We start from the raw sequence: 24,537 nt of genomic DNA on the forward strand, positions 1-24,537 counted from the left end.
TAATATCCTTTCTTTAAACCTGACAGTTTTCTTTGCTTTGAAGTCTATTTCAATAATAATGTACCTTCCTTCTGATTAGTGTTTGCATTTGTTTTTTTGTGTGTTTTTTTGTGGTACGCGGGCCTCTCACTGTTGTGGTCTCTTCCATTGCGGAGCACAGACTCCGGACACGCCGGCTCAGCGGCCATGGCTCACGGGCCTAGTTGCTCCACGGCATGTGGGATCTTCCCAGACCGGGGCATGATCCCGTGTCCCCTGCATCGGCAGGCGGACTGTCAACCACTACGCCACCAGGGAAGCCCTGCATTTGTTTTTTTTTCCTGCCCTTCTCCTTTTAACTCTCTACAGGCATATCTCAGAGATATTGTGGGTTTGATTCCAGGGCACCTCAGTAAAGCAAGCACTGCAGTAAAGTGAGTCACATGAATTTTTTGGTTTCCAGTGCATGTAGAACTTAGGCTTACACTATATTGTAGTCTATTAAGTATGCAATAGCATTATGTTTTAAAAAATCAATGTACATACCTTATTTAAAAAATATTGCTAGAAAATGCTAGCCATCATCTGAGCCTTCAGCAAGTTGTAATCTTTTTGCAATAGTAACATCAAAGATTACTCATCACAGATAACTGTAACAAATATAATAATTAAAAAATTTGAAATATTGCAAGAATATTCAAAATGTGACACAGAGGCACAAAGTGAGCAAATGTTGGAAAAAATGACAACGATAGACTTGCTCAACACAGGGTTGCCACAAGCCTTCAATTTGTTTAAAAAAGAAAAAAAAAAGCAATATCTGTAAAGTACAATAAAATGAGGTATGCCTGTTTATGTTTAAAGTAGATTTCTTGTGTCTTTCGCTCCATGTCTTTCTTATTTCTAATATATTTCTATTTGGCTTTTTAAAAATATCTTTATTAAGATTCACATACTATACTGTTCATCCATTTGAAGTGTACAGTTTAGCAGCTTTTAGTATTATATATCACAGAGTTTTGCAAACACATCAAATTTTGAACATTTTCATCATCTCAGAAAGAAACCTCATACCCATTAGGAGTCAATCTCCATTTCTCCCCCAAACATTCCCCCAACCCTTGCTTTCTCTTTCTATAGATTTACCTATTTTGGACATTTCATATAAACAGAATCATATAATATGTAGTCTTCTATGACTGCCTTCTTTCACTTAGCATATTTTTTTCAAGCATGTTGTAACATTTATCAGTGCTTAATTCTTTTTTATTAATAAGTAATACTCCATCGTATGGATATATATTGTTATTTACCCATTCATCAATTGATGGACATTTGGATTATTCCTACTTTTTTGGCTCTTACAAATAATGCTGCTGTGAACATTGATGTACAAGTTTTTGCGTGCATATGTGTTTTCAATTCTCTTGGGTATGTATCTAGAAGTAGAGTTTCTGGGTTAGGTGATACTTCTGTATTTATAACCTTTTGAGGAACTGCCAAATTGTTTTCAAAAGTGACTGTACCTTTTTACTTCCCACCAGCAATATGAGGATTCCAATTTCTCCACATCCTTACCAACACTTGTTATTGCCCTTCTTTTTGATACTAGTCATTCTAGTCATTATATGGTGGTTCCTTATCGTGGTTTTGATTTGCATTTCCCTGATGACTAAAGATGTTGATGATCTTTTCATGTGCTTATTGGCCATTTGTATATCTTTTTTGGGAAAATGTCTATTCAGATTCTTTGTTTATTTGTAATTGTGTTATTTGTCTTTTTATTATTGAGTTATAGGAGTTTTTAGTATATTCTAGGTGCCAGTTCCTTATCAGATATGATTTCCAAGTATTTTCTCCCATCCAGCAGGGTTTTGTTTTCACTTTCTTGATAATGTCCTTTGATGCAGAAAAAATTTTAATTTTTTGAAAATTGAGATATAATTGACATATAACATTATGTTAGTTTCAAGTATACAACATAATGATTTGATATTTTTATACATTGCAAAATGATCACCACAATAAGTCTAGTTAACATGCGTCACCATACATAGTCACAAAATTTTTTTTCTTGTGATGAGAACTTTTAAGATTTACTTTCTTAGCAACTTTCAAATATGCAATACAGAATTATTAACCATAGTTACCATGATGTACATTACATCCCGATGACTTATTTATTTTATAACTCAAAGTTTGTACCTTTTGACCCCCTTCACCCATTTTGCCCACCCCCTACCCCTTGCCTTTGACAACCACCAATCTGTTCTCTGTATCCATGAGCTAGGTATTTTATTTATTTATTCATTCATTCATTCATTCATTCAAGATTTTACATAGAAGTGAGATTATATAGAATTTGCCTTTTTCTGTCTGACTTATTTCCCTTAGCATAATGCCCTCAGGGTCCATCCATGTTGTCACAAATGGCAAGATTTCCTTCTTTTTTAAAGACTGAATAATATTCCATTGTGTGTGTGTGTGTGTGTGTGTGTGTGTGTGTACGTATATATTACATTTTCTTTATCCATCCATCAATGGACACTTGGGTTGTTTCCATTTCTTTTCCATTGCAAATAATGCTGCAGTGAACATGGGGATGAATATATCTTTTCAAGTTAGTGTTTTTGTTTTCTTTGGAATAATACCCAGAAGTAGAATTGCTGGATCAAATGGTAGTTCCGTTTTTAATTTTTTGATTAACCTCTATAATGTTTCCCATAGTGGCTGCACTGATTTACATTCCCACTAACAGTGCATAAACTTTCCTTGTTCCCCCACATTCTCGCCAACACTTGTTATTTCTTGTCTTTTTGATAATAGCCATTCTGACAGGTGTGGAGTGATATCTCATTTTGGTTTAGATTTGAATTTCCCTGATTATTAGTGATGTTGAGCATCTTTTTATGTACCTGTTGGCCATCTGTATGTCTTCTTTGGAAAAATGTCTATTCAGATCCTTTGCTTATTTATTTATTTATTTATTTATTTATTTATTTATTTATTTTGCAGTATGCGGGCCCCTCACTGTTGTGGCCTCTCCCGTTGCGGAGCACAGGCTCCGGACGTGCAGGCCCAGCGGCCATGGCTCATGGGCCCAGCCGCCCCACGGCACGTGGGATCTTCTTGGACTGGGGCATGAACCCATGTCCCCTGCATCGGCAGGCGGACTCTCAACCACTGCGCCACCAGGGAAGCCCTGCCCATTTTTTAATCAGATTTTTTTTTTTTTTTTTTGCCTTTGGGGTATATGAGTTCTTTGTATATTTGAGTTATTAACCCCTTAACAGATACATGATTTGCAAATATTTTCTCTCATTCTGTAGGTTGCCTTTTCATTTTGTTGGCGTTTTCCTTTGCTGTGAAGAAGCTTTTTAGTATGTTATAGTCCCACTTGTTTATTTTCTTTTTTACTTTATTTCCAAAATGATTTCCAAAAAATTGCCAAGACTGATGTCAAGAGCTTACTGCCAGTTTTCTTCTAGGAGTTTTATGGTTTTAGGTCTTACATTCAAGTCTGTAACCCACTTTTAGTTAATTTTTTTGTATAGTGTAAGATAGTGGTGTAGTTCCATTCTTTTGCATGTGGCTGTCCAGTTTTTCCAATACCATTTATAGAAGAGACTGTTCTTTCCTTATTGTATATTCTTGGCTCCTTTTTATAAATTAATTGACCATATATGAATGGGTTTATTTCTGGGCTCTCTATTCTGTTCCATCAATCTATGTGTCTATTTTTATGCCAGTACCACTGTTTTGATTACTGTGGCTTTGTAATATAGTTTGAAATCAGGAAGTGTGCTGCCGCTACCTTTTTTCTTCTTTCTCAAGACTGCTTTGCTATTTGGGGTCTTTTGTGGTTCCATACAAATTTAGAATTGTTTGTTTTATTTCTGTGAAAAATGCCACTGAAATTTTGATAAGGACTGAATTGAATCTGTAGATTGCTTTTGGTAGTATGGCCTTTTAAACAATATTATATGGGTACATATGGAATATTCCAACCAAAAGCAACAAAATACGTACACTTCTCAAGTGTCCACGGAGCATTCTCCAGGATATATTTTATGTTAACCCACAAAGCAGTTCTGAGAAGGAAGTTCCTAGCAGTAAATGCTTACGTCAAGAAACAAAAAAAATCTTAAACAACCTAACTATATTTATTTATTTATTTTTACATCTTTATTGGAGTATAATTGCTTTACAATGGTGTATTAGTTTCTGCTTTGTAACAAAGTGAATCAGTTATACATATACATATGTTCCCATATCTCTTCCCTCTTGCGTCGTCTCCTTCCCTCCCACCCTCCCTATCCCACCCCTCCAGGCGGTCACAAAGCACCGAGCTGATCTCCCTGTGCTATGTGGCTGCTTCCCACTAGCTATCTACCTTACATTTGGTAGTGTATATATGTCCATGCCTCTCTCTCGCTTTGTCCCAGCTTACCCTTCCCCCTCCCCATATCCTCAAGTCCATTCTCTAGTAGGTCTGTGTCTTTATTCCTGTCTTACCCCTGGGTTCTTCATGACATGTTTTTTTTTTCTTGAATTCCATATATATGTTAAACAACCTAACTTTGTTCCTAAAGGAACTAGAAAAATAGATGAAGTCCAAAGTTAGAAGAAGGAAGGAAATAACAAAGTTCAGATTGGAAATAATCGAAATAGGAACTGAAAAGACAACAGGAAAGATCAACGAATCTCAGAACTGGTTATTTGTAAAGATAAACAAAATTGTCAGACCTTTAGCTAGAATCACCAAGAAAAAAGAGAACTCAAATAAATCAAATCAGAAATGAAAAAAGGAGACATTGCAACAGATACCACAGAAATACAAAGGATTTTAAGAGACTTCAATGGACAATTGTATGCCAACACATTTGACAACCTATAAGAAATGGGTAAATTCCTAGAAACATACACCCTACAAAGACTGAATCATGAAGAAGTAAAAATCTGAAAGTTCACTTACTAGTAAGGAGATTGAATTAGCAATCAAAAATCTCCCAACAAACAAAAGTCCAGGACCAGACAGCTTCACTGGTAAATTCTAGCAAACATTCAAAGAAGAACTAATACCAATCCTTCTCAAACTCTTCCAAAAAAAAACGAATACCAATCCTTCTCAGACTCTTCAAGAGGAGGGAATGCTTCCAAACTCATTTTATGAGGCCAGCATTACTCTGCTACCAAACCAGACAGGGATACCACAAGAAAAGAAAATTACAGGCCATTATCCCTGATGAACATAGATGCAAAAGTTCTCAACAAAATATTAGTAAACTGAATTCAACAATACATCAAAAGGACCATTCACCATGATCAAATGGAGTTTATTCCAGGCATGCAAGAATGGTTCGATTTCCTCAAATCAATCAATATGATACAGCACATTAATAAAATGAAGGATAAAAATCATATGACCATCTCAATAGATGCAAAGAAAGCATTTCACACAATGATATGATAAAAACTCTCAACAAAGTGGGTATAGAGGGAAAGTTTCTCAACATAATAAAGGCCATATATGATAAATCCACAGCTAACGTTATACTCAGTGGTGAAAACTGAAAGCTTTCCCTCTAAGATCAGGATCAATACAAGGATGCCCACTGTTGCCACTTTTATTCAACATAGTGTTGGAAGTCCTAGCCAGAGCAATCAGATAAGGAAAAGAAATAAAAGGAATCCAAATTGAAAAGGAAGAAGTAAAATTGTTAATATTTGCAGATGACATTTTTTAAAAGCTTTAAGAATCTACTATTATTCTGAGTTGTACACTGTTCTCTAGAAATGCTATGTAATTAATCTAAATAACATATGAGAGTAATATCTGAGATTGAGGCTTATCAGCTATACACTTAGCCACACACCCCCTTATTTCATTAAATAAACCTTAGATAATGAGTAAAAAATTAAGATTTTCTTTTCTTTTCTACTTTTAGTGTTAAATGTTTACAAAAGACAGTGAAGGATTCTTATCACATAATGTGTAGACCATGTGCCTGTGATCTTGAAGTTTGTGCCAAATGTGGAAAGAGAGAAGATGTTATTCCGTGAGTATTTCTTTTTATGTTTGGGATTTACTCTTTTAATTAATATGTGAATTTTCTTTTAAGGAAACATTCAGTTGCTCTGAGAGTCTTAAGATGCAGAATGTCACACTAATGTAGACGTTGTTCTACCCAGCAGGAAGAACATCTTAATTAATTGCTAAATATTTCTATCATTATAATAAAAGTGAAACATCATTTTTAGAAAGTTAAAATATTTATGAGGTTCACATTTATTACACATTACAAAAGAATTACTCATTATATAACTTCTTTTCTTTAATGGACATCATGTGTTAATTTCTTTGATCATACTTTATTGACAACTGTATTATAATTGGTTGGCTCTTGAGTTAAGTTAATCTTCAAGGATCTTTTCCTCTTTATTTCATTAGGCTCCTATTAATCAAGAAATGTAGTGTAAAAGTCTTTTCAGTCTACACAGTTAAACAATGAAATCCTGAGAAATAAAGTTTTTTTCTTCCATCTTTAGGTTTAATATAGAACCAGAAAAGACAGAAAATGGTGAAAATAATCAACGTTCCAGCCACAGAAGAAGCTGCAGAAGAAATGAAGAAAGTGATGATTTAGATTTTGATATTGATTTAGATGACACAGAAGAAGACAATCAGATGGATTGATATAACTATATTAAAAGACAGTTTGGAAGCATGAAATTCTGAACAACTTTAATTTTTAGGGTTTAAAAAAAATACTGTGGAATACTAGTAAGGACATTGGAAAAACATATAGAAAAATACATGGACAATATGAATTGTGTATGATATTTGAATAGTGATAAAGCTTTCATCCAGAGTTTTCTTATAATACATTTTTAAGTAGCATATGCTAGTATATCTGCCAAAATGAGTATTGGAGTATTGTATTGCAGTTCATGGGAATTATTTAGAAGAATATACTATCTAGTATCAAATTAAGCAAGATTCAGAATTGATGCTTGTATAGAAACTATCTCATGGAAAAATCAGATGACATTATTATGTTGCTAGCCTCAAAAATTGGTCCTCAGGAGGTACCTTTTGATAGATTGATCTCAGGTTAATGTCCCACATAACAAAAGCCCTCTTGCTTACGCTTGCTTGTTGTAAAGCAAAACGTTTGTTTTTTAATAATAATGTTTAACAAGTATATAGCAGTTTTTCTTTGAAAATGTTTTTAATGTATCTTATCACATTATTTTTAACTTTTTTCGCTTATGAAATTTACATACAGAAAAAAATGCATAAAATCTATATGTATAGTTTAACACATAAAGAAAAATCATACATTTGTCACCCACGTGAATAAAATACTCCTAAACAATATAAGTTAGCTTTGTCTGATTTTTTTAACATTTTTTCTATCTTTTTGTTTTGAAAAATCTCAAACCTAAAGAAAAGTAGCAGTGTAGTACAACGAACCTTTGTATGCTCTTCACTTAGATTCACAATTGTTAACATTTTGCCACATTTTCTTTATATTTGAATAGATATATGGATATATTTTTTATTTGCTGAACCATTTGAAAATAAGTGGCAGGCATTGGTTTCAAACTTTATATGAACAGATTTATACTATGCATGTTAATTTGTATCTCTTCTTATTTCATTATTATGAAACTTGTGAAATTGATCCGTGTTGTTGCAAGAGCTCTAATTTGTTAAGATTACATTTTTATTCTACATTTTTTATTCTGTTTTGTTCTATTGTATTTACATACCACAATTTATTTTTCCTCTCTAATACTGAGGGACATTTGAGTTATTTCAGAATTTTCCTATAACAAACAATAGTGTTTCTTGGTATAAGTGTCTTATTTCTTGGTACATTTTCTGTTAGGTATGTAATAGAAGAAGATTGAAATGTTTCCTGGTGTACTTGTCTTGTTTCTTGCTACAGTTTCTGTTAGGTGTGTCTAGCAGTGGTAGAGGGCATCAGGTATATATGCATCTTCACTATTACTATGTACTATGTAATGCTGTATTTCCAGAAGGATTGTTATCTCCCTTCCCCATAGCAATGTATTAGAGCTCCTGTGCTCTGCATCCTTTCCAACACTTGGTATCATACTTTTAAATTTCTGTCAGATATGTGTGCAACATATGTCTTTGTCTTATTAATTTGTATTTCTCTAATTACTAATGAGCCTGAGCCCCCTTTAATGTTTATCGACCATTGGTTTTTGGGTAATAGATGATATTAAGGAATCATTTTGCTTAGGTGTAATAATGTTATTTGAGAGATACATATTGAAATATTAAAGGGTGTATAGTCAATTTACTTTAAAATATTTTAAGCATAAAAAAGTAGAGATACAGGGCTTCCCTGGTGGCGCAGTGGTTGAGAGTCCACCTGCCGATGCAGGGGACGTGGGTTCGTGCCCCGGTCCGGGAAGATCCCACATGCCGCGGAGCGGCTAGGCCTGTGAGCCATGGCCCCTGAGCCTGTGCGTCCGGAGCCTGTGCTCCGCAACGGGAGAGGCCACAACAGTGAGAGGCCCGCATACCGCAATAAATAAATAAATAAATAAAAATAAATAAATGGAGAGAAATATCATGTTTATGATATAGAAACCTCTAAGTTTACAGTCTACAGAAAGTTTTTCTACCATAAATTCGTGTGGCTTACCTTTTTGTTTGTAAATTTGTTTTCTGAACTATGTAACTTTTGTGGTTAATGAGCCAGCTTAATTATTATTAGACCTAGCATAAATTCTTCCCCATCTGAGTGAGTTATAATTCCTCAGATTACCTTACTAGGAGAGAAGTTTAATGAAGAGCATCACCTAGTGACATGTACTAATATCTGCATTTCATTCTTTAGTGCTAAGAGAGATTTTGTTTTGTTTTTTCAACAGACTGAAATTTAATTGTTACATTTAGCTCATTTACATATCTTTAGGTCTTATCCTTTCCCATCTAAAAATTATTTTTATTGGAACTCAGCATGGATCTAAGTCCTGGCTCTGCCGGTTACTAGCTGTGTGACTTGGTACAAATTAATATTTCTGTGCCAACTATGAGTGCACTAAATAACTGATATTATTATTGCTACTGTGAGTTTGTGTGTATATATATATTAGTAATGAGTTAGTAATTATTAACTGGAAGTGAAATAATTACTAATTATTAGTAATGAAGATGTCAATTTGGTTGTTTGCCTATGTTCTTCAGAAGAACATATATATGTGTTTATATATGGAATGCAGAATGTTAGAAGGTGAAAAGTTCTGTGGGAAAAAAATAAGGCATGGTAGGGTGATTGGGAGTCTAAGGGTATGGATGGGGTGGGAATGAGTGCACACAAGGGGATAGGAAGTGGTCTTTTTAAATAAGGTGCCTAGAGAGACATGTTGGGGAAGAATGTTCCAGGCAGAGGAAACAGCCGCTACAAGGCCTCTAAAGCAAGATTGTGCCAGGTGTGTTCAAGGGACAGCAAGGAAGGGAGTGATTCAGTTGGAGAGTTGAAAGAGATAAGATCAGGAAGGTAATGGAAGGTCAGATGATGTGAAACCTGCTTTTAAGATGTTTTTTGTTTCTCTTTGGTTTTCAGCCATTTGACTGATTTCTAAGGTATGAATTTCTTATTTATGCTCCTTAAGGTTTTCTGAGTTTCTCATATCTGTTGGTCAATGTCCTTGAACAGACTTGGAAAGTCGTTAGCCATTATTTCTTCAAAATGCTTTTTCCTATTCTTTCCTCTCCTAGCACTCCCATTCTATATGCATAGGAGTGTGTCCCACGTCTTTCTCATGCTCTGCTTTCTTTTTTCTATTTGTTTTTGTGTTTGTTTGTTTGTATGTTTTCTTTTGGCCTTTCTTTGCATTCATAATTCTGTCTTCTATATAAACAGGAGTAATGTGTTCAGTATGCTTTTATTTTTTAAATTTTATTGAAGTGTAGTTGATTTACACTGTTAATTTATGCTGTACAGCAAAGTGACTCAGTTATACATATATATATTATTTTTCATATTCTTCTCCATTATAGTTTACTACAGGATATTGAGTATAATTCCCTGTGAAAAGGACGTGCATTTATTTATGTATTTATATTTATTTGTTTATTTTGGCCATGAGGCTCACGGGATCCCAGTTCCCCAACCAGTGATCAAACCCGTGCCCCCTGCTGTGGAAGCACGGAGTCTCAACCACTGGACCACCAGCCAGGCAATTCCTACTAGTATGCTTTTAAACCCGTCTAATACATTCTTAATTTCAGATACTGAATTTTGCAGTTCTAAAATGTTCATTTGATTCTTTTTTTTAAATAGATTTATCTCTGTTGAAATATTCTGTGCTACCTATCTTGTACATTTTTTCTCTATGTTTTTAATGTATTAATTACAGTTATTTTGAAGTTCTTGTTCACTTTTGTTTGCTTTTACTAATTATTTTATCTCTTGATTGTTGGTCTACCCCTGGCTTTGCATATCTAATAACTTTTATTGTATGCTAGAAATTGTGGATGATACATTATAGAGACTTCCTCTGAAAAATAAATTACTGCAGATCACCTTGATCCTGTCAAAACTTGGGTTTAGGCTTGGGGTGGTCTATTTCATTTTCACACTTATTCCTGGCTCTTACTCCTTGAGTATTGTTTTTATTCCTAAGCATGTATTTTCTGAGGTCTTAATGCCACTGGTGTTCACCAAGGAATCTCCCCTCTGGGTAAGCCCAGACTGCAACACTGGGTGACCTCTGAAGTCTCTGCCTACCTCTCAGCCTCACAGCAGCTGTTCTCTGCTAGGACTCCTGGAGTTGTGCCCTGCATGTGTGCAGTTTAGGAGGCTAAGGAGTGACCAGAGAAGTAGGCGAACCAAGAAAGGGTGTCCTGAAAGGCAACAGGCACACATATTGAGTGCTTACTATATTCTGACAGTGCTCTAAACTAAGCCCTTTACATGATAAACTCCTTGAATGTATATCATGGCCCTGCATAGTGATAACTATCATTATCCACATTTACAGATGAGAAACTGAGATTAAATAAATTGACATACATCCACAAAGTGTTTAGGTCCAGGTTTTGAACCTACATGATCATCTGACCCCAAACCCCATTCTGCCTATTAGGGTTAGTATGCTTAAGAAAAATATGTGAGTTGCTGACTGGATAACTCCACTATTTTTCATACTACTATTCCAGGGCTCTGTTGACAGTCATTTCCACTGCCACACTTTCATATTCCTTTATTTGAGAAAATTTAGAGCTTTTCTCTCTTTTTCTCTGAAGAACTGTCCCAGGCATCACTGGAGAGAGCTTAAGTTTTTAGCCACTGCTGATATACCTGAATTCAAGTCACTTTTTTTGTACTCTCCTCCATGATTATTGATTTCCATATATGAATCATAATACCTGTGATCTTCCTAATTAGTGATGCCTTGTTATTGTGAGAGCTACTTGCATAATGGAAGGAATATAGGTGTTTGCAAACAATTCTGGATATATCTAGTAGCTGTATTGGGAAGGTAAGTTGTAGTGATTATCTCCTAATATGGTAATAATTATTAGGAGAGTAAAAAGTTGTTATATGTACTTGGTGCTTATATATATTTTTTCATTGTAAAAGATAAACAGCAATATTCTTAGTGTTCTCCATTTTTCAGGTGACTTACCTAAGGCTCGAGGTTAAGTAACTTGCCAAAGTCAAAAAGATAATAAGTAATAAACCTGAGGTTCAAACCAAGTCTATGTGGCTCCAAAGCCTATATTATTTCAACCACATTTGTGCAAAATTACAAATATTCCATGTTCCTAAACGCTTTTCTTCTTAAGTGAAATGTGTAACAACATTAACCTGAACACACCTCTATCCTTTCCTTCTAGGTCTTTTCCCTCTCTCGTAACATTAGTCCTGTACTGAATGATTGCCCTGTTTAAAAGCTACATTTTTTTAAAAATAAAAAGATTATAGATATCCTCCATATAACTTGTGGCATAGAATTTTTGTCACTCATTATTTTCAAATTTGTCAGTAATGTTAAATGTTGCAAGATCGTTTTGCACAATTTTTTTTTTTTTTTTTCGTTTTGCACAATTTTTACTGGCAAACTTATGGAGTCAGGGGAGTACGTTGGGATTACTTAGCTCTATGCTAATGAGCTGCACAATTTCATCAACAACTGTGGAAAAAATTATGCATCCCCAAATCTCTTAAATAAGACTAATTTTTAAGGAATTAAAATACCAGGCTTTCAAAAGATATCATTACATAAAACTACACATAAGGTTACATCAGTTACTTCTATATAATCTTAAAAGTAAAAAAAAATTTATAATCTTAAAAATGTTTCCTTTCAAATCAAATAGTTTGCATTATAAAATGTATAGTTGGTACTTGATGCTAATATGGAGGGTTTTAAAAAATATATTGGATATAAAATTACAAACAGTACCTTAGTGTTCAAAAGTTGACTGATAAAATATTCCATCAAAATTTGGTTTAGAAGTTTCTGTAACCTCCAGAAATATTAATTTGTAGTATATAAATTAAATACAAATATTCAATATTTAAATTATATTATTTAAATAATATTTAAAAATAACTTTTTTCTATTTTCTAAGGCAAATCAAATGTCTTTGAATTGAACATAAACATTAATTTGTAATTAACATTTTAAAATTATACATTATCCGTGGATGGACCTCACAGATAATGATGAACAAAAGAATCCAAACACGAGATTATATATTTTATGATTCCATTTGTATGAAGTTCAGAAATAATCAAAACTGGGAATTCCCTGGTGGTCCGGCAGTTAGGACTCAGAGCTTTCACTGCCAGGGTGCGGGTTCAATCCCTGGTTGGCGAATTAAGATGACACAGGCCGTCCGGCGTGGCCAAAAATAAAAAAACCCCAAATAACAAACAAAACCAAACAGAACAAAAATAGTCAAAACTAATGATGATAGACATCAGAATAGTGGCTACCTTTGAGAGTGTGGTATTGACTAGGAAGGGACACAATGGAAACTTCTGGGGTGCTGGAATTGCCCTTATCCTGATCTAAGGATAGTTACAGAAGTATCTAAAAATATAAAGTTTAACAGTTAGGATTTGTTCACTTTATTGTATCTAAATTTTATCTGAATTCAAAAGTAATTATAGTACTTAATTTAAAAAAATTAATAGATACCATTAGCAGATCCATTCCTTGAAATAAAGCAATGTGGATTTTGGTGTCAGGAAGAGTAGCAGGCAGAGAGACTTGGAGGCAGAAAGATCTGTTTGAACCCTAACCCTGCTCCTTCACTAGCTTTGTGACCCTTGGCCAATTTCCTTGTGAAGTTACCTTCTGTGCACTTTACCTAGTTGTAAAATGAAGACTGATTTCTACAGTATAAGATTGCTATTAGTTTAAATACAGTATCTATAAAGCTTCTGGCCCATAGGTGCTCTATTCATAGAGCTTATAAATATTATTTTTTAAATTTTGGCTTAGACATTTTCTTTCAAATTATCCCAAGATGCTTTGTGTGGGTGAGACATAGGTAAACTGAAAATTCTTTGGCGGGGGAGAGAAAAGAAACCTTGATACAGAATTCTTGCATGCTGAAAGTAAGAGGCAAACCCTTCCATTTGTAATAAGACATGTCAGGCTTGCTATCGGCTATTTTTAGTATTTGTGAGGGATAGGCCCTTCAATAACAACATCCAGGGACTTCACTGGTGGCACAGTGGTTAAGACGCCACCTGCCAATGCAGGGGACACGGGTTCAAGCCCTGGTCCGGGAAGATCCCACATGCCTCGGAGCAACTAAGCCCGCGAGCCACAACTACTGAGCCCGCGTGCCTGGAGCCCGAGCTCCGCATCAAGAGAAGCCACCGCAATGAGAAGCCCGTGCACTGCAACGAAACGTAGCCCCTGCTCGCTGCAACTAGACAAAGCCCGCATGCAGCTACAAAGACCCAACGCAGCCGTAAATAAATAAATAAATTTATTTAAAAAAAATAACATCCATAAATTTGTGAGTACAATAGTGAGCTTTAGAAAAAATATTTCTGACAGTAACAACTTTATAAACTGCCCTTCATTTCTTTGTTAAAACTAAGTAATACCATATTGCCAGCCGTAATTAATATCACACAGACACAGGAACTGAGAAACTTTAGTAAATCAAATGATCAAAAAATTTATATTTTTAAAATTAGCTAATGAATTAAAAATACAAAATAAATTAGAAAAGCATATTCCGTTACACTGAACTTTTATTTAAATTATAAGCTTGCATATTTAAATTACAAACAACATTATTTGTGTAGTTGTTTGTAATTGTTATTGTTTATTCTACTTTTTATTTTCACTTATTTAATCTAGTCACAATTTATTTGTGGGGTATATTTTCTTTATTCTGTAAAAGTTATTTTTTTCTCTTAGTGTTATGAACAAAAATCACAGTAACATGGAGAACAATGACCTAAATGGCTGATCCAGGAAATGAATTGGCCCTGGGGAAATTGCCAGGACCAGCTGAGGTTAGGAAAGATGATCTTCTACGGACAAAACTGACGTCCCTTAGAAGAGGATATTACAGCATGTCCACGAAATTTGGAAACATAAACTGACTTAAATTATGTTATTTACACTTTCAAATAGTATACTCAGTACGTTTCCTGATGAAGTGCTCTGAATTTAAAGCAATAGGTCCAATTGTTATTCTAGAAAAATATATAATCGATACACTACAGAGTGTCCAGAACATCTGGAAACACAGGGAGAATAGTGTATTTATTATACTTCATCCAAGAGCATACTGAACATACTATTTGGAAGTACAACTGAATAGTTACACACTGTTTTAAAAAATAAGTTTCTCCGATGTTTCTCGCCTTTGCAACATTTGTGACTACCAGCTGAACAAGGCAGGTGCAGCAAGAGCGGCTGCTAGTGGACAGTGACAAAAACAAGACTTGCTGAAACAAACAAGTGTTTCTTATAAATAATTTGGAAACAATTTTGGAATCCATTTCTTGGCAATGAAAATAGTACATTTCAGATCCTATTAAGTGATTGATTTATATGTGGGAAGCCCTAAACTGGTAGTTCTGGAAATATTTAATGACGTTATGCCACTGTCTGTAAAGTTGAGAGGATATCCTACAGAAAATGAAAATCCCAGAGGAAGCAAGACATGTGGGAGTATGCTGTCTCTGCATGGTCATGATCACCTAATACAAGGTTTGTGCTGGAGAACTGTAGTGACACGACTGGTTACAACTGAAATGGGCCCTGGGGATGGACTGGAGACAAAACAGGAATCCACAAAACAGTTCCATTGTATGTTTGAACAAGCATCCAACCAGCCAAACTTTCTGTATTTTTCCAGTCATACGACTTCTCTTCTTCCATGATCCACTTAAGTACATTTTGCCCCCATGTGGGACTACAGAGATGACTAAAACACCATGGAACTGAACTTAAAGTAGTAAATTTGCTTTTTTTTGGTTCAGTGCTGCATTAGGAGATGAAAAAATTTCGAAGAAGTTTCAAGTCAGGGGCTACTGACCCCACCAGTATTCAAGAAGCCTATGAATCCACATGTGCACTCAGCATTGACAGTAGACTGAATAAATAATACATCTTACATATGTATCTACTATTTTTATGTGTAGATGTGATTAGTTAAATGCAAATTCAATTAAAATTATTACTGAGTTCACAGTATTCTTGAAATTATGTTTCCTCAATTTATACCAGATGTTCAATTCATATATGTATAAATATGCAGGGCTGTCACTATTTTTGCTGTTAAAAAAGGATTCTAGTCCTGGAAATGGTTGAGAATCACTGCTAAAAGTATCAGTCTTCACTGTGCTATAAATTCTGTAAAATTCTATAAAAGCTTTTCATACAACATAGTGATAATTCCATCTCTATACTTTTTAAATGCTTTATTGAGGTATAATTTATATGCCATAAAATTTACTTAAGTGTTTAATTTTATGATTTGGTAAGTTTACAGTGTGGTACAATTATCACCACAATCTAGTTTTAGTCCATTCCCATCACCTCAGAAGGATCCATCATGCCTAGTGTTTAGTCACTCCCCATTCCTATTCCCAGCCCCAGGCAACTAATCTCCTTTCTGTATCTATAAAATTGCTTTTTATGAACCTTTCAGATAAGTGAAATCACAAAATATGTAGTCGGTAAGTCTGGGTTTTTTCATCGAACATAACATTTTCGAGATAGATTCATGTTGTAACATGTATCAGTAGTTCATCATTCTCTTTTTCCTTTTTGCTAAATAATATCCCATTGTATGGCCATACTAATTTTGTTTACCCATTCCAATCTTTATTGGTTCCACTTTATGGCTATTATGAGTAATGCTGTTGTGAACATCTGCATTGTGTTTGTGTGGACATATGTTTTCATTTTTCTTGAGTGTATGTATACCTAGGAGTGAGATTGATGGATCCTATGGTAAATTTACATTTAATTTTTAAGAAGCTACCAAGTTTTTTCTGTTTTTCAGGGTGGTTGCACCATTTATAATCCTGCCATCGGTGTTGAGGGGTTCTCATTGAGGAGGTTCCACATCCTCACCAATACTTGTAATTGTTGATCCATTTTGATGATCACCATTCTAGTGGGTGTGAAGTTTATTATGGTTTTAATTTGTATATTCCTAATGAATAATGATGTTGACTTAGCATCTCTTCATGTGCTTATCAGCCAATGGTATATCTTCTTAGGTAATATGTCTATTCAGATATTTTGCCTACTTTTGTTTATTTATTTATTTATTTTTGCGGTACGTGGGCCTCTCACTGCTGTGGCCTCTCCTGTTGCGGAGCACAGGCTCCGGACGCGCAGGCTCAGTGGCCATGGCTCATGGGCCCAGCCGCTCCACAGCATGTGGGATCTTTCCAGACCGGGGCATGAACCCGTGTCCCCTGCATCGGCAGGCGGACTCTCAACCACTGCGCCACCAGGGAAGCCCCTGCCTATTTTTAAAATGGGGTTGTTTTCTTACAAATCCTTTATCTGATATAACTTGGAAATATTTTTCTGCCAGTCTGTGGCAGATATATAAATGTAACTCAATTTAAAAGTAGTATCCTTCACATTAAGAAATTACCAGTGTAGAGACATAATAACCCCTCTGGTAGCTATGGACGTTTGCAGTCCTGAAGCCTGGCTAACTGTCCACTGCCCCTCCCAGCTACATGCTACATCATTTATGAAAATTTTAGAGTAACCATTGCGCATGCAGTCTTGTTTGTTTGGGTAGATTTCTAGAATTGGAAGACAGAGAGCATGTAGTCCAGCACATTGCCCCAGTAAGTTAGTATGAAATTTCCTGTTAGGAATTTTTGTTCTCTTCTGTGGTGGGTATACTGTGGGCATGTCCAGTATGACTAGGGAGTGGGGGCGGGGGGGAGCGGCATCTCTTGAGAATGTGAAGAAATGGCTTTCATTATCTTTAAGTCAAAGTAGTATTTCTGTATTTCAGTATGTGTATAAAGGTATGTGTGTGTGTATGTCTCTGTGTGTAAATAAACAAACATGGTTGGAGGAGGTGGTTCAACCAGGTACTGCAGGAAGGGCACAAAAGAATAACTGGATCTACCTTCAATAATGAAAACTGTGTATACAACAAACCATAAAAGCCAAATGTAGATTCTCATATTAGCCTCTGGTTCTTCCTAAGAAAATGGTGTATAACCATTGTAGTAGCAGGAATCATTTTGGTCCATCTAGAGCCTCTTTTTTATTTTGTAGTTTTATTTTCAAGGTTGCTCTTGTCCACCACTGGACCAGCAGCCTTTTGCTCCACATCAGAGAGTCATTAAGTCTTTGCTTATGTTCTCATTCAAAAATGAGTCTGGGGCTTCCCTGGTGCCGCAGTGGTTAAGAATCCACCTGCCAATGCAGGGGACACAGGTTTGAGCCCTGGTCCGGGAAGATCCCACATGCTGCGGAGCAACTAAGTCCATGGGCCACAGCTACTGAGCCTGCGCTCTAGAGCCCGTGTGCCACAACTACTGAAGCCCGTGTACCTAGATCCCGTGCTCCGCAACAAGAGAAGCCACTGCCATGAGAAGCCTGCGCACTGCAAGGAAGAGTAGCCCCCGCTCGCCGCAACTAGAGAAAGCCCGTGCGCAGCAACGAAGACCCAATGCGGCCAAAAATAAATAAATTAAAAAATAAAATGAGTCTGCATCAGTTTTCTATAAGAAAACATTTAAAAATATCTTATATAAAAATGCCCTGTGGGACTTGCCTGGCAGTCTGGTGGTTAAGACTCCGAGCATCCACTGCATGTGGCTTGGGTTTGATCCCTGGTCAGGGAACTAAGATCCTGCATGCCGCGCAGCATGGCCAAATTAAAAAAAAAAAAAGCCCCTCACTTGCAGTCTCTGCCTGAGGCAGTTTCTTTTCTCTTCTCTCTTCCCATTTGGTGGAACGAATTTGTTCCTGTTTGAAACTGAAAATATTTTCTCCACTGCCCAAAAGTGTGGACACTAAGATCACTGTACAGTGCCATTAACCCCCTCAAAAAACCCCCAGCAACTGAGATATCATATTGGGCAGTGGTCCCCAGACCTGGGTGTACATCAAAATCACCTGTGATGTGCATTTAAACTACTGATCCTCCGGCCCCTTAGGCAAAGCTCTTCTGCAAAGTTGATACCAGCTAGTATGGGGAGCGAGTAGGGAAGGCTGAAATGGCTCAGCAGGCCAAGGTCCAAGCTGTCCGTGCATTGTGTCATTACAGTATATTTAGCACAGCTAGAAGGATGGACTCACCCTGCTGGACAGCCTGGTACTACAGACCCTCAGGCACCGGGCTGTCTAAACCTTAGGTGTGGGCCATAACTGATGGGGACAAGCTGGCCATATTTGGAAAAATTCTATTGTAAGGGGCAAATGTGGGTGAGATTTAGGAGCCATAGGGAAATATAGCAGGACAGATTAAATCTTGTGCTATGCGAGAGATGTGGGAGAAACTAACTATTGGCAGAGGAAATATAATCCCTGGTATAAGGCAGCATTGTGATTATTCAGATTATCACTGTGTGGGCATGAGATGAAGTACAGGAAGAGGTTAAGGCATTGGGAAATCAAGTAGCTGTGGCATTCAGTCATTATGCTGATAATAAATGATTATGTAGATCATGGAGCCACCTGGCTTCTTCTGACAGCCTTAGAGGGTGTATGAAAGATAAAGGAGAAATGAAACAGTGAGTTTCCAACTGTAAGTGGATAATCCGAAAGCCTTTTGAAGCTTCTGAAGGTTGTCAGATTTTGAAAGATGAGAGCATCTCCTGTAGTTATGGAGCAGATGTCACTGTGGTTACTATTATAGAAAGGGTAAAGTGAAAACGCTGGAGCTACACAGCTCTCCCCATCAAGATAGTAAGCCAAAAGCGATGCTCTGTTTCCAGAGAAATGGCAGAGGTTGGTGCCACCATCAAACACTTGAGAGATGCAGTGGTGTGGTTCTATCATATCCCCTTTCGAGTTGCTTGTTTGGCTAGTATAAAAGTCAGATGGTTTATGGAGATGTTACTGAGAACTTAAACAGATGGTAATGACAGTCATAACCATGGCCTGACTGGAGTACCATTACTAGAACAAATCAGTGTAGTCCTACATATCTGTTTACCTGACAATTTACCTACATAGCTGTTGACCTGACAAATGCTTTTTTCCATTCTCATCATTACTAAAAATCAGAAGCATCTTGAAGTAGTTTGCCTTTTCAAGGCAGGGCAATGTATACCTTTCCTGATTTGTCTCTAGGCCGTGTGAACCCTCTTGCTCTGTTATAAAACAGTCCAAAGGGGATTTGATCATCTTGATAGTCTACATAGCATCAGGGTAATCCACTACAATAATGACACAATGCTAATAGGACCTGGGGAACAGGAAGTAGCATGTATCCTAGATGCCTTAGTAAGTCGCATTCATCCTAGAAGGTGGGACAAAAGTCTATGAAAGTTCAAGGGCCTTCCACATGTGTGATGTTTTGATGTGCGCAACAGGCTGAGGCATGTCTCTCTAAAGTGGGAGGCGAGTTGCTGCACCTTGCATTGACTACCACAAAGAAGCACAAAGTATGTTGGGTTTCTTTGGATTTTGGAGGCAGCATATGCCACATTTGAGCATAATGTTCCAACCCACTTACCTAGTAAGCTGTGAAGCTGACAGTTTTTTTTTGTTTTTTTTTTTTGCGGTACGCGGGCCTCTCACTGTTGTGGCCTCTCCCGTTGTGGAGCACAGGCTCTGGACGCGCAGGCTCAGCGGCCATGGCTTACGGGCCTAGCCACTCCGCGGCATGTGGGATCTTCCCAGACCAGGGCACGAACCCGTGTCCCCTGCAACGGCAGGCGGACTCTCAACCACTGTGCCACCAGGGAAGCCCAAGCTGACAGTTTTGAGTGAGCTCCAGCGCAAGAAAGCATTCTGAAACAGGTGCAGGCTGAGGTGCAAGCTGCCCTGCCACTTGAGCCTTATGACCCAGTAGACCCAATCATACCCCAAATATCTGTGACCGACAGAATGTCTTATGAAACCTCTGGCAATCCCCAGTAGGAGATTGTTCATGGCAACTTTAGAGCCCAAACCTGGGAGAAAAAATCTAGATGTTCATCAACTGGTGAATGGATAAATAAATTGTGATATTTCATTAGAATACTACTTAGCCAAAAAAGGAACAAATTATTGATATGTGCAACGATAAAGATGAATCTCAAATAATTATGCTAAATGAAAGAAGTGATATAAAAAAGCATAGTTGCTGTATGATTTCATTTATATACAGTTTTAGAAGAGGCCAACTAATCTATAGTGACAGAAAGTAGATCAGTGATTGCCTGGGGCAGGAGGGGAATTGGGAGGGTTGACAGGAGGGACCACAAACTTTTGGTGATGACAAGTATGTCTATTATCTCAATTGAGGTGATGGCTTCATGGGTTTAGAGATGTATATTTAAACCCAAGAAATTGTACATTTTAAAAAATGCAAGTTATAGTATGTCTATTATACCTAGTAAAGCTGTTTCTTTATATTTCTTTATATTTATAACCCAATCCCGGAAGAAATTGCCTGGGTTTAATTAAATATGTAGTATAGGAGTTTCAACAGAGAAATAGATCATGGAAATCCCGCACAGTTAGGAAGATGAGAGGAAAAGGGAAAGGAAGAAAGGATGCTTGTGTGGTCAGTACCTTACTAGGGTTTTGGGGTTTTAGTTTGTACTTCATCTCATGTAATCTTCATGACAATCCTAAGAGAGGGTAATATATTGATTGTAGAAATAAGGAAACTCTAACTCAGAGAGGAAAAGAAACCTAAATCCATCTAAATCTACTTCATATTCTTCTGCCTATACCGTGCTGTCTTTCTTTCTCACACCAGAAATTGAAATGGGCCTCCTATAACAGATATAAGTGAAAGTAAAGATTTGGGGAAATAGATTCCAAAAGGTTAGAAGCAACTCTACCAATGGCAGCAGGAACAACTGTGTTTGAAAAACAGTGGGCAGGCTAGTTTGAGAGAGGAAAGGTATCCTTTGGGGAAAGCAAAGGCAGAAACACTTATAATGGTGAGCAATAGTCAGATTTTTGAAGGCTCTGAATTTCTGTATAGAAAGTTGGGACTTTGTCCCACAGCCTGTGGAACTTAGTGAACAACAGGATTCACTTACCCCTTAAGCAGTAGGCACAGTGCCTAGGACTCATGATATTTTCAGGAACCCACAACAGTGTTTGAATTTTAATTTATCTCAAAATGAGAAAAAAAAGATATATAAAATGAATCCAGTCTGGATTGTATCCATCTTTATAACCATACAGTTATAAAATTTTATTATATATATACATATATATGTAAGAGGATGATTCAGGAACGTCTTTTTAAAAAAAATTTATTGAAGTATAGTTGATTTACAATGTTGTGTTAATTTCTGCTGTACAGCAAAGTGATTCAGCTATACATTGTATATATATTCTTTTTCATATTCTTTTCCATTATGGTTTATCACAGGATATTGAATATATTTCCCTGTGCTATGCAGTAGGACCTTGTTGTTTATCCATCCTATATATGATAGTTTGTATCTGCTAACCCCAAACTCCCAATACTCCCCTCCCCACTCCCTTGGCAACCACAAGTCTGTTCTCTATGTCTGTGAGTCTGTTTCTGGCTCATAGATATGTTCATTTGTGTAGTATTTTAGATTCCACATGTAAGTGATTTCATATGGTATTTGTCCTTTTGTTTCTGACTTACTTCACTTAGTATGATAATCTCTAGGTCCAACCATGTTGCTACAAATGGCATTGTTTCATTCTTTTTAATGGCTCTAATATTCCACTGTATGTGTACATAGATATACCACATCTTCTTTATCCATTCATCTGTTGATGGACATTTAGGTTGTTTCCGTGTCTTGGCTATTGTAAATAGTGCTGCAATGGACATAGGGATGCATGTATCTTTTTGAATTATATTTTTTTCTGGGTATATGCCCAGGAGTGAGATTGCTGGATCATATGACAACTCTATTTTTAGTTTTTTGAGGAACCTCCATACTGTTTTCCATAGTGGCTGCACCAATTTACAAGGAATGACTTTAAAGTTTAGAAACTGAAAAGGTTAAACAGAAAGGCTAAATGTGTCATGGCCTGAGATGGCAAAATCAGGAAAAGCTGGTTTTTGGGAAATACTGATGCTCTGCTGAGTTGGAGGCTGATGCTCAAATTCTGGTATGAAGTGATAAGGATTTTGATCCGGTGGTGGCTTTGAGAAGAGGACAGTGTCTTTGAATTGGTGTCTAATTGGATTGGGAAGAGAGGGTTCAGTATGGGAAACCACCCCTGGAATTTCCCACCTCTCTATCTGCTAGATGACCCCAGGCTTTCCTCTTACTGCCATAACAGGAAGACAGAGGTTGAGAGGTTCCTCTCACCAAAGGCTGTACTGGGTCACAGCCTCCCATGCCATTAACTCTAACCTCTTTCATGTCTCCTGCACCCCACCTTGTTCTCTGTGGTCCTATATACTTATGTAGATTATTGTATCATTTACATTTGAAATTACCTATAATGTGAAGAGCACAACGTCATTGTAATACCAGCAATCACAATTTTTATTTGTAGAATACCTTACAGGTGCAAAAGTGTTTTCTAGGAAGTGCTTTATAGCATACGACACCCCCAAGAGAGAGAAAGGGCAGATTTCCTAGTCTACAAATAAAAGCTTGTCCGGGGTCTCAGTCTTCGACAGAGCTGGGATTAAAAATCATATCCTTTGACTCTAATTCTCTTTCAACTTCACCATTAACAATCAGCCTAGATTTAGTTGAAAAAGTCAAAGTCTCACCACTTTGCAGGTTTCAATTCGATTTTAAAATACCAAAAACTTCTTTATGGAAAACCTCAGTCTCCTTGTCCACTCGTCTTGGAGGTGCCTTCTAGTCCCCAATAAAAGCCCTTAGTCCTAGGGTGTACTTCGCCTTGATTTATTTCATCTTTCTCCTTGAAGCCATTATTCTCTTGCTATTCTCCCTTCTTTATTCTTTCTGTTCTAACCCTCCCTGTCTTTGCCCCTGTACTCTCTATTCCCTCTCTTCTCTCTCCCTCTCTTCCTCTATCCACTTTCCCTCACTCCCCCTCCTTTTTTCTCTTTATTTTTCCTTTTTATGTTCATATCTTGGTACTATCTCCCCAATATTTGTCTTAGTGACATCATCATTCTGTCTCCTGAAACTAATTTAATTATCCATATCATCATATAGCCTTGTTATATTTCCTTCGTGCTTACAAAATAAACTTGCATTTATAAAGTAAATCCATAAACTTTTTACAAGTGTGTGTTCAAACAATATAATTAGAAAATGAGCAAAGGGCATGAAGAGACATTTCACTGAAGAGGATATATGCATGGCAGATAAAGACATGAAAAGACATTCAACGTCTTTAGCCATTAGGGGGATGCAAATGAAAACCACACTGAGCTATCACTATACACCTATTATAACAGCTAAAATTAAAAATAGTGGCAATACCAAATGCTGGCAAGGATAAGGATCTCTCATACATTGCTGGTGGGAAGGTCAAATGATACAGCCACTCTGGAAAATACTTTGGCAGTTTCTTATAGTACTAAACACACACTTAGCATATGACTTATAATCACACTCCTGGGCATTTATCCCATAGAAATGAAAATTCATGTTCACACAATCTGTACATGAATGAAAATTCAAATGAAAATGAAATGAAATGAAAATGAAAATTCAAATGAAAATTCATGTTCACAAAATCTGTACATGAATGTTCATAGAAATTTTACTTGTAATAGCCTCAAACTGAAAACAATCAAAATACCCCTTTATAGAGGAATGATGAAACAAACTTTTCTCTTTTATATGCACAAGGTTATTATATACACTGTTCTGCAACATGATTCTCTCCTCCCCCAGCTCCTCCCCCAATCATAATTTATCTAACCAGTCCCCTATCATTGATGGTCCAATCTTT

General features: G+C 36.6%; 1 protein-coding gene across 1 annotated transcript in view; it reads left to right on the plus strand.

The window, feature by feature from the left end:
- Positions 1-11,726, plus strand: part of C6H9orf85 (chromosome 6 C9orf85 homolog) — a 64,706-nt gene extending 52,980 nt beyond the window's left edge. Inside the window, exons 3-4 of the mRNA XM_004276389.3 lie at positions 5,928-6,038; positions 6,529-11,726. Coding sequence (XP_004276437.1) covers positions 5,928-6,038; positions 6,529-6,676 — 259 coding nt within the window. The 3' untranslated portion in view covers positions 6,677-11,726. The remainder of the gene's footprint in view (positions 1-5,927; positions 6,039-6,528) is intronic.
- The last annotated feature ends 12,811 nt before the right edge of the window (positions 11,727-24,537 follow it).

This window comes from Orcinus orca, chromosome 6, assembly GCF_937001465.1.
Source record: "Orcinus orca chromosome 6, mOrcOrc1.1, whole genome shotgun sequence".
Classification (NCBI taxonomy): Eukaryota; Metazoa; Chordata; class Mammalia; order Artiodactyla; family Delphinidae; genus Orcinus; species Orcinus orca.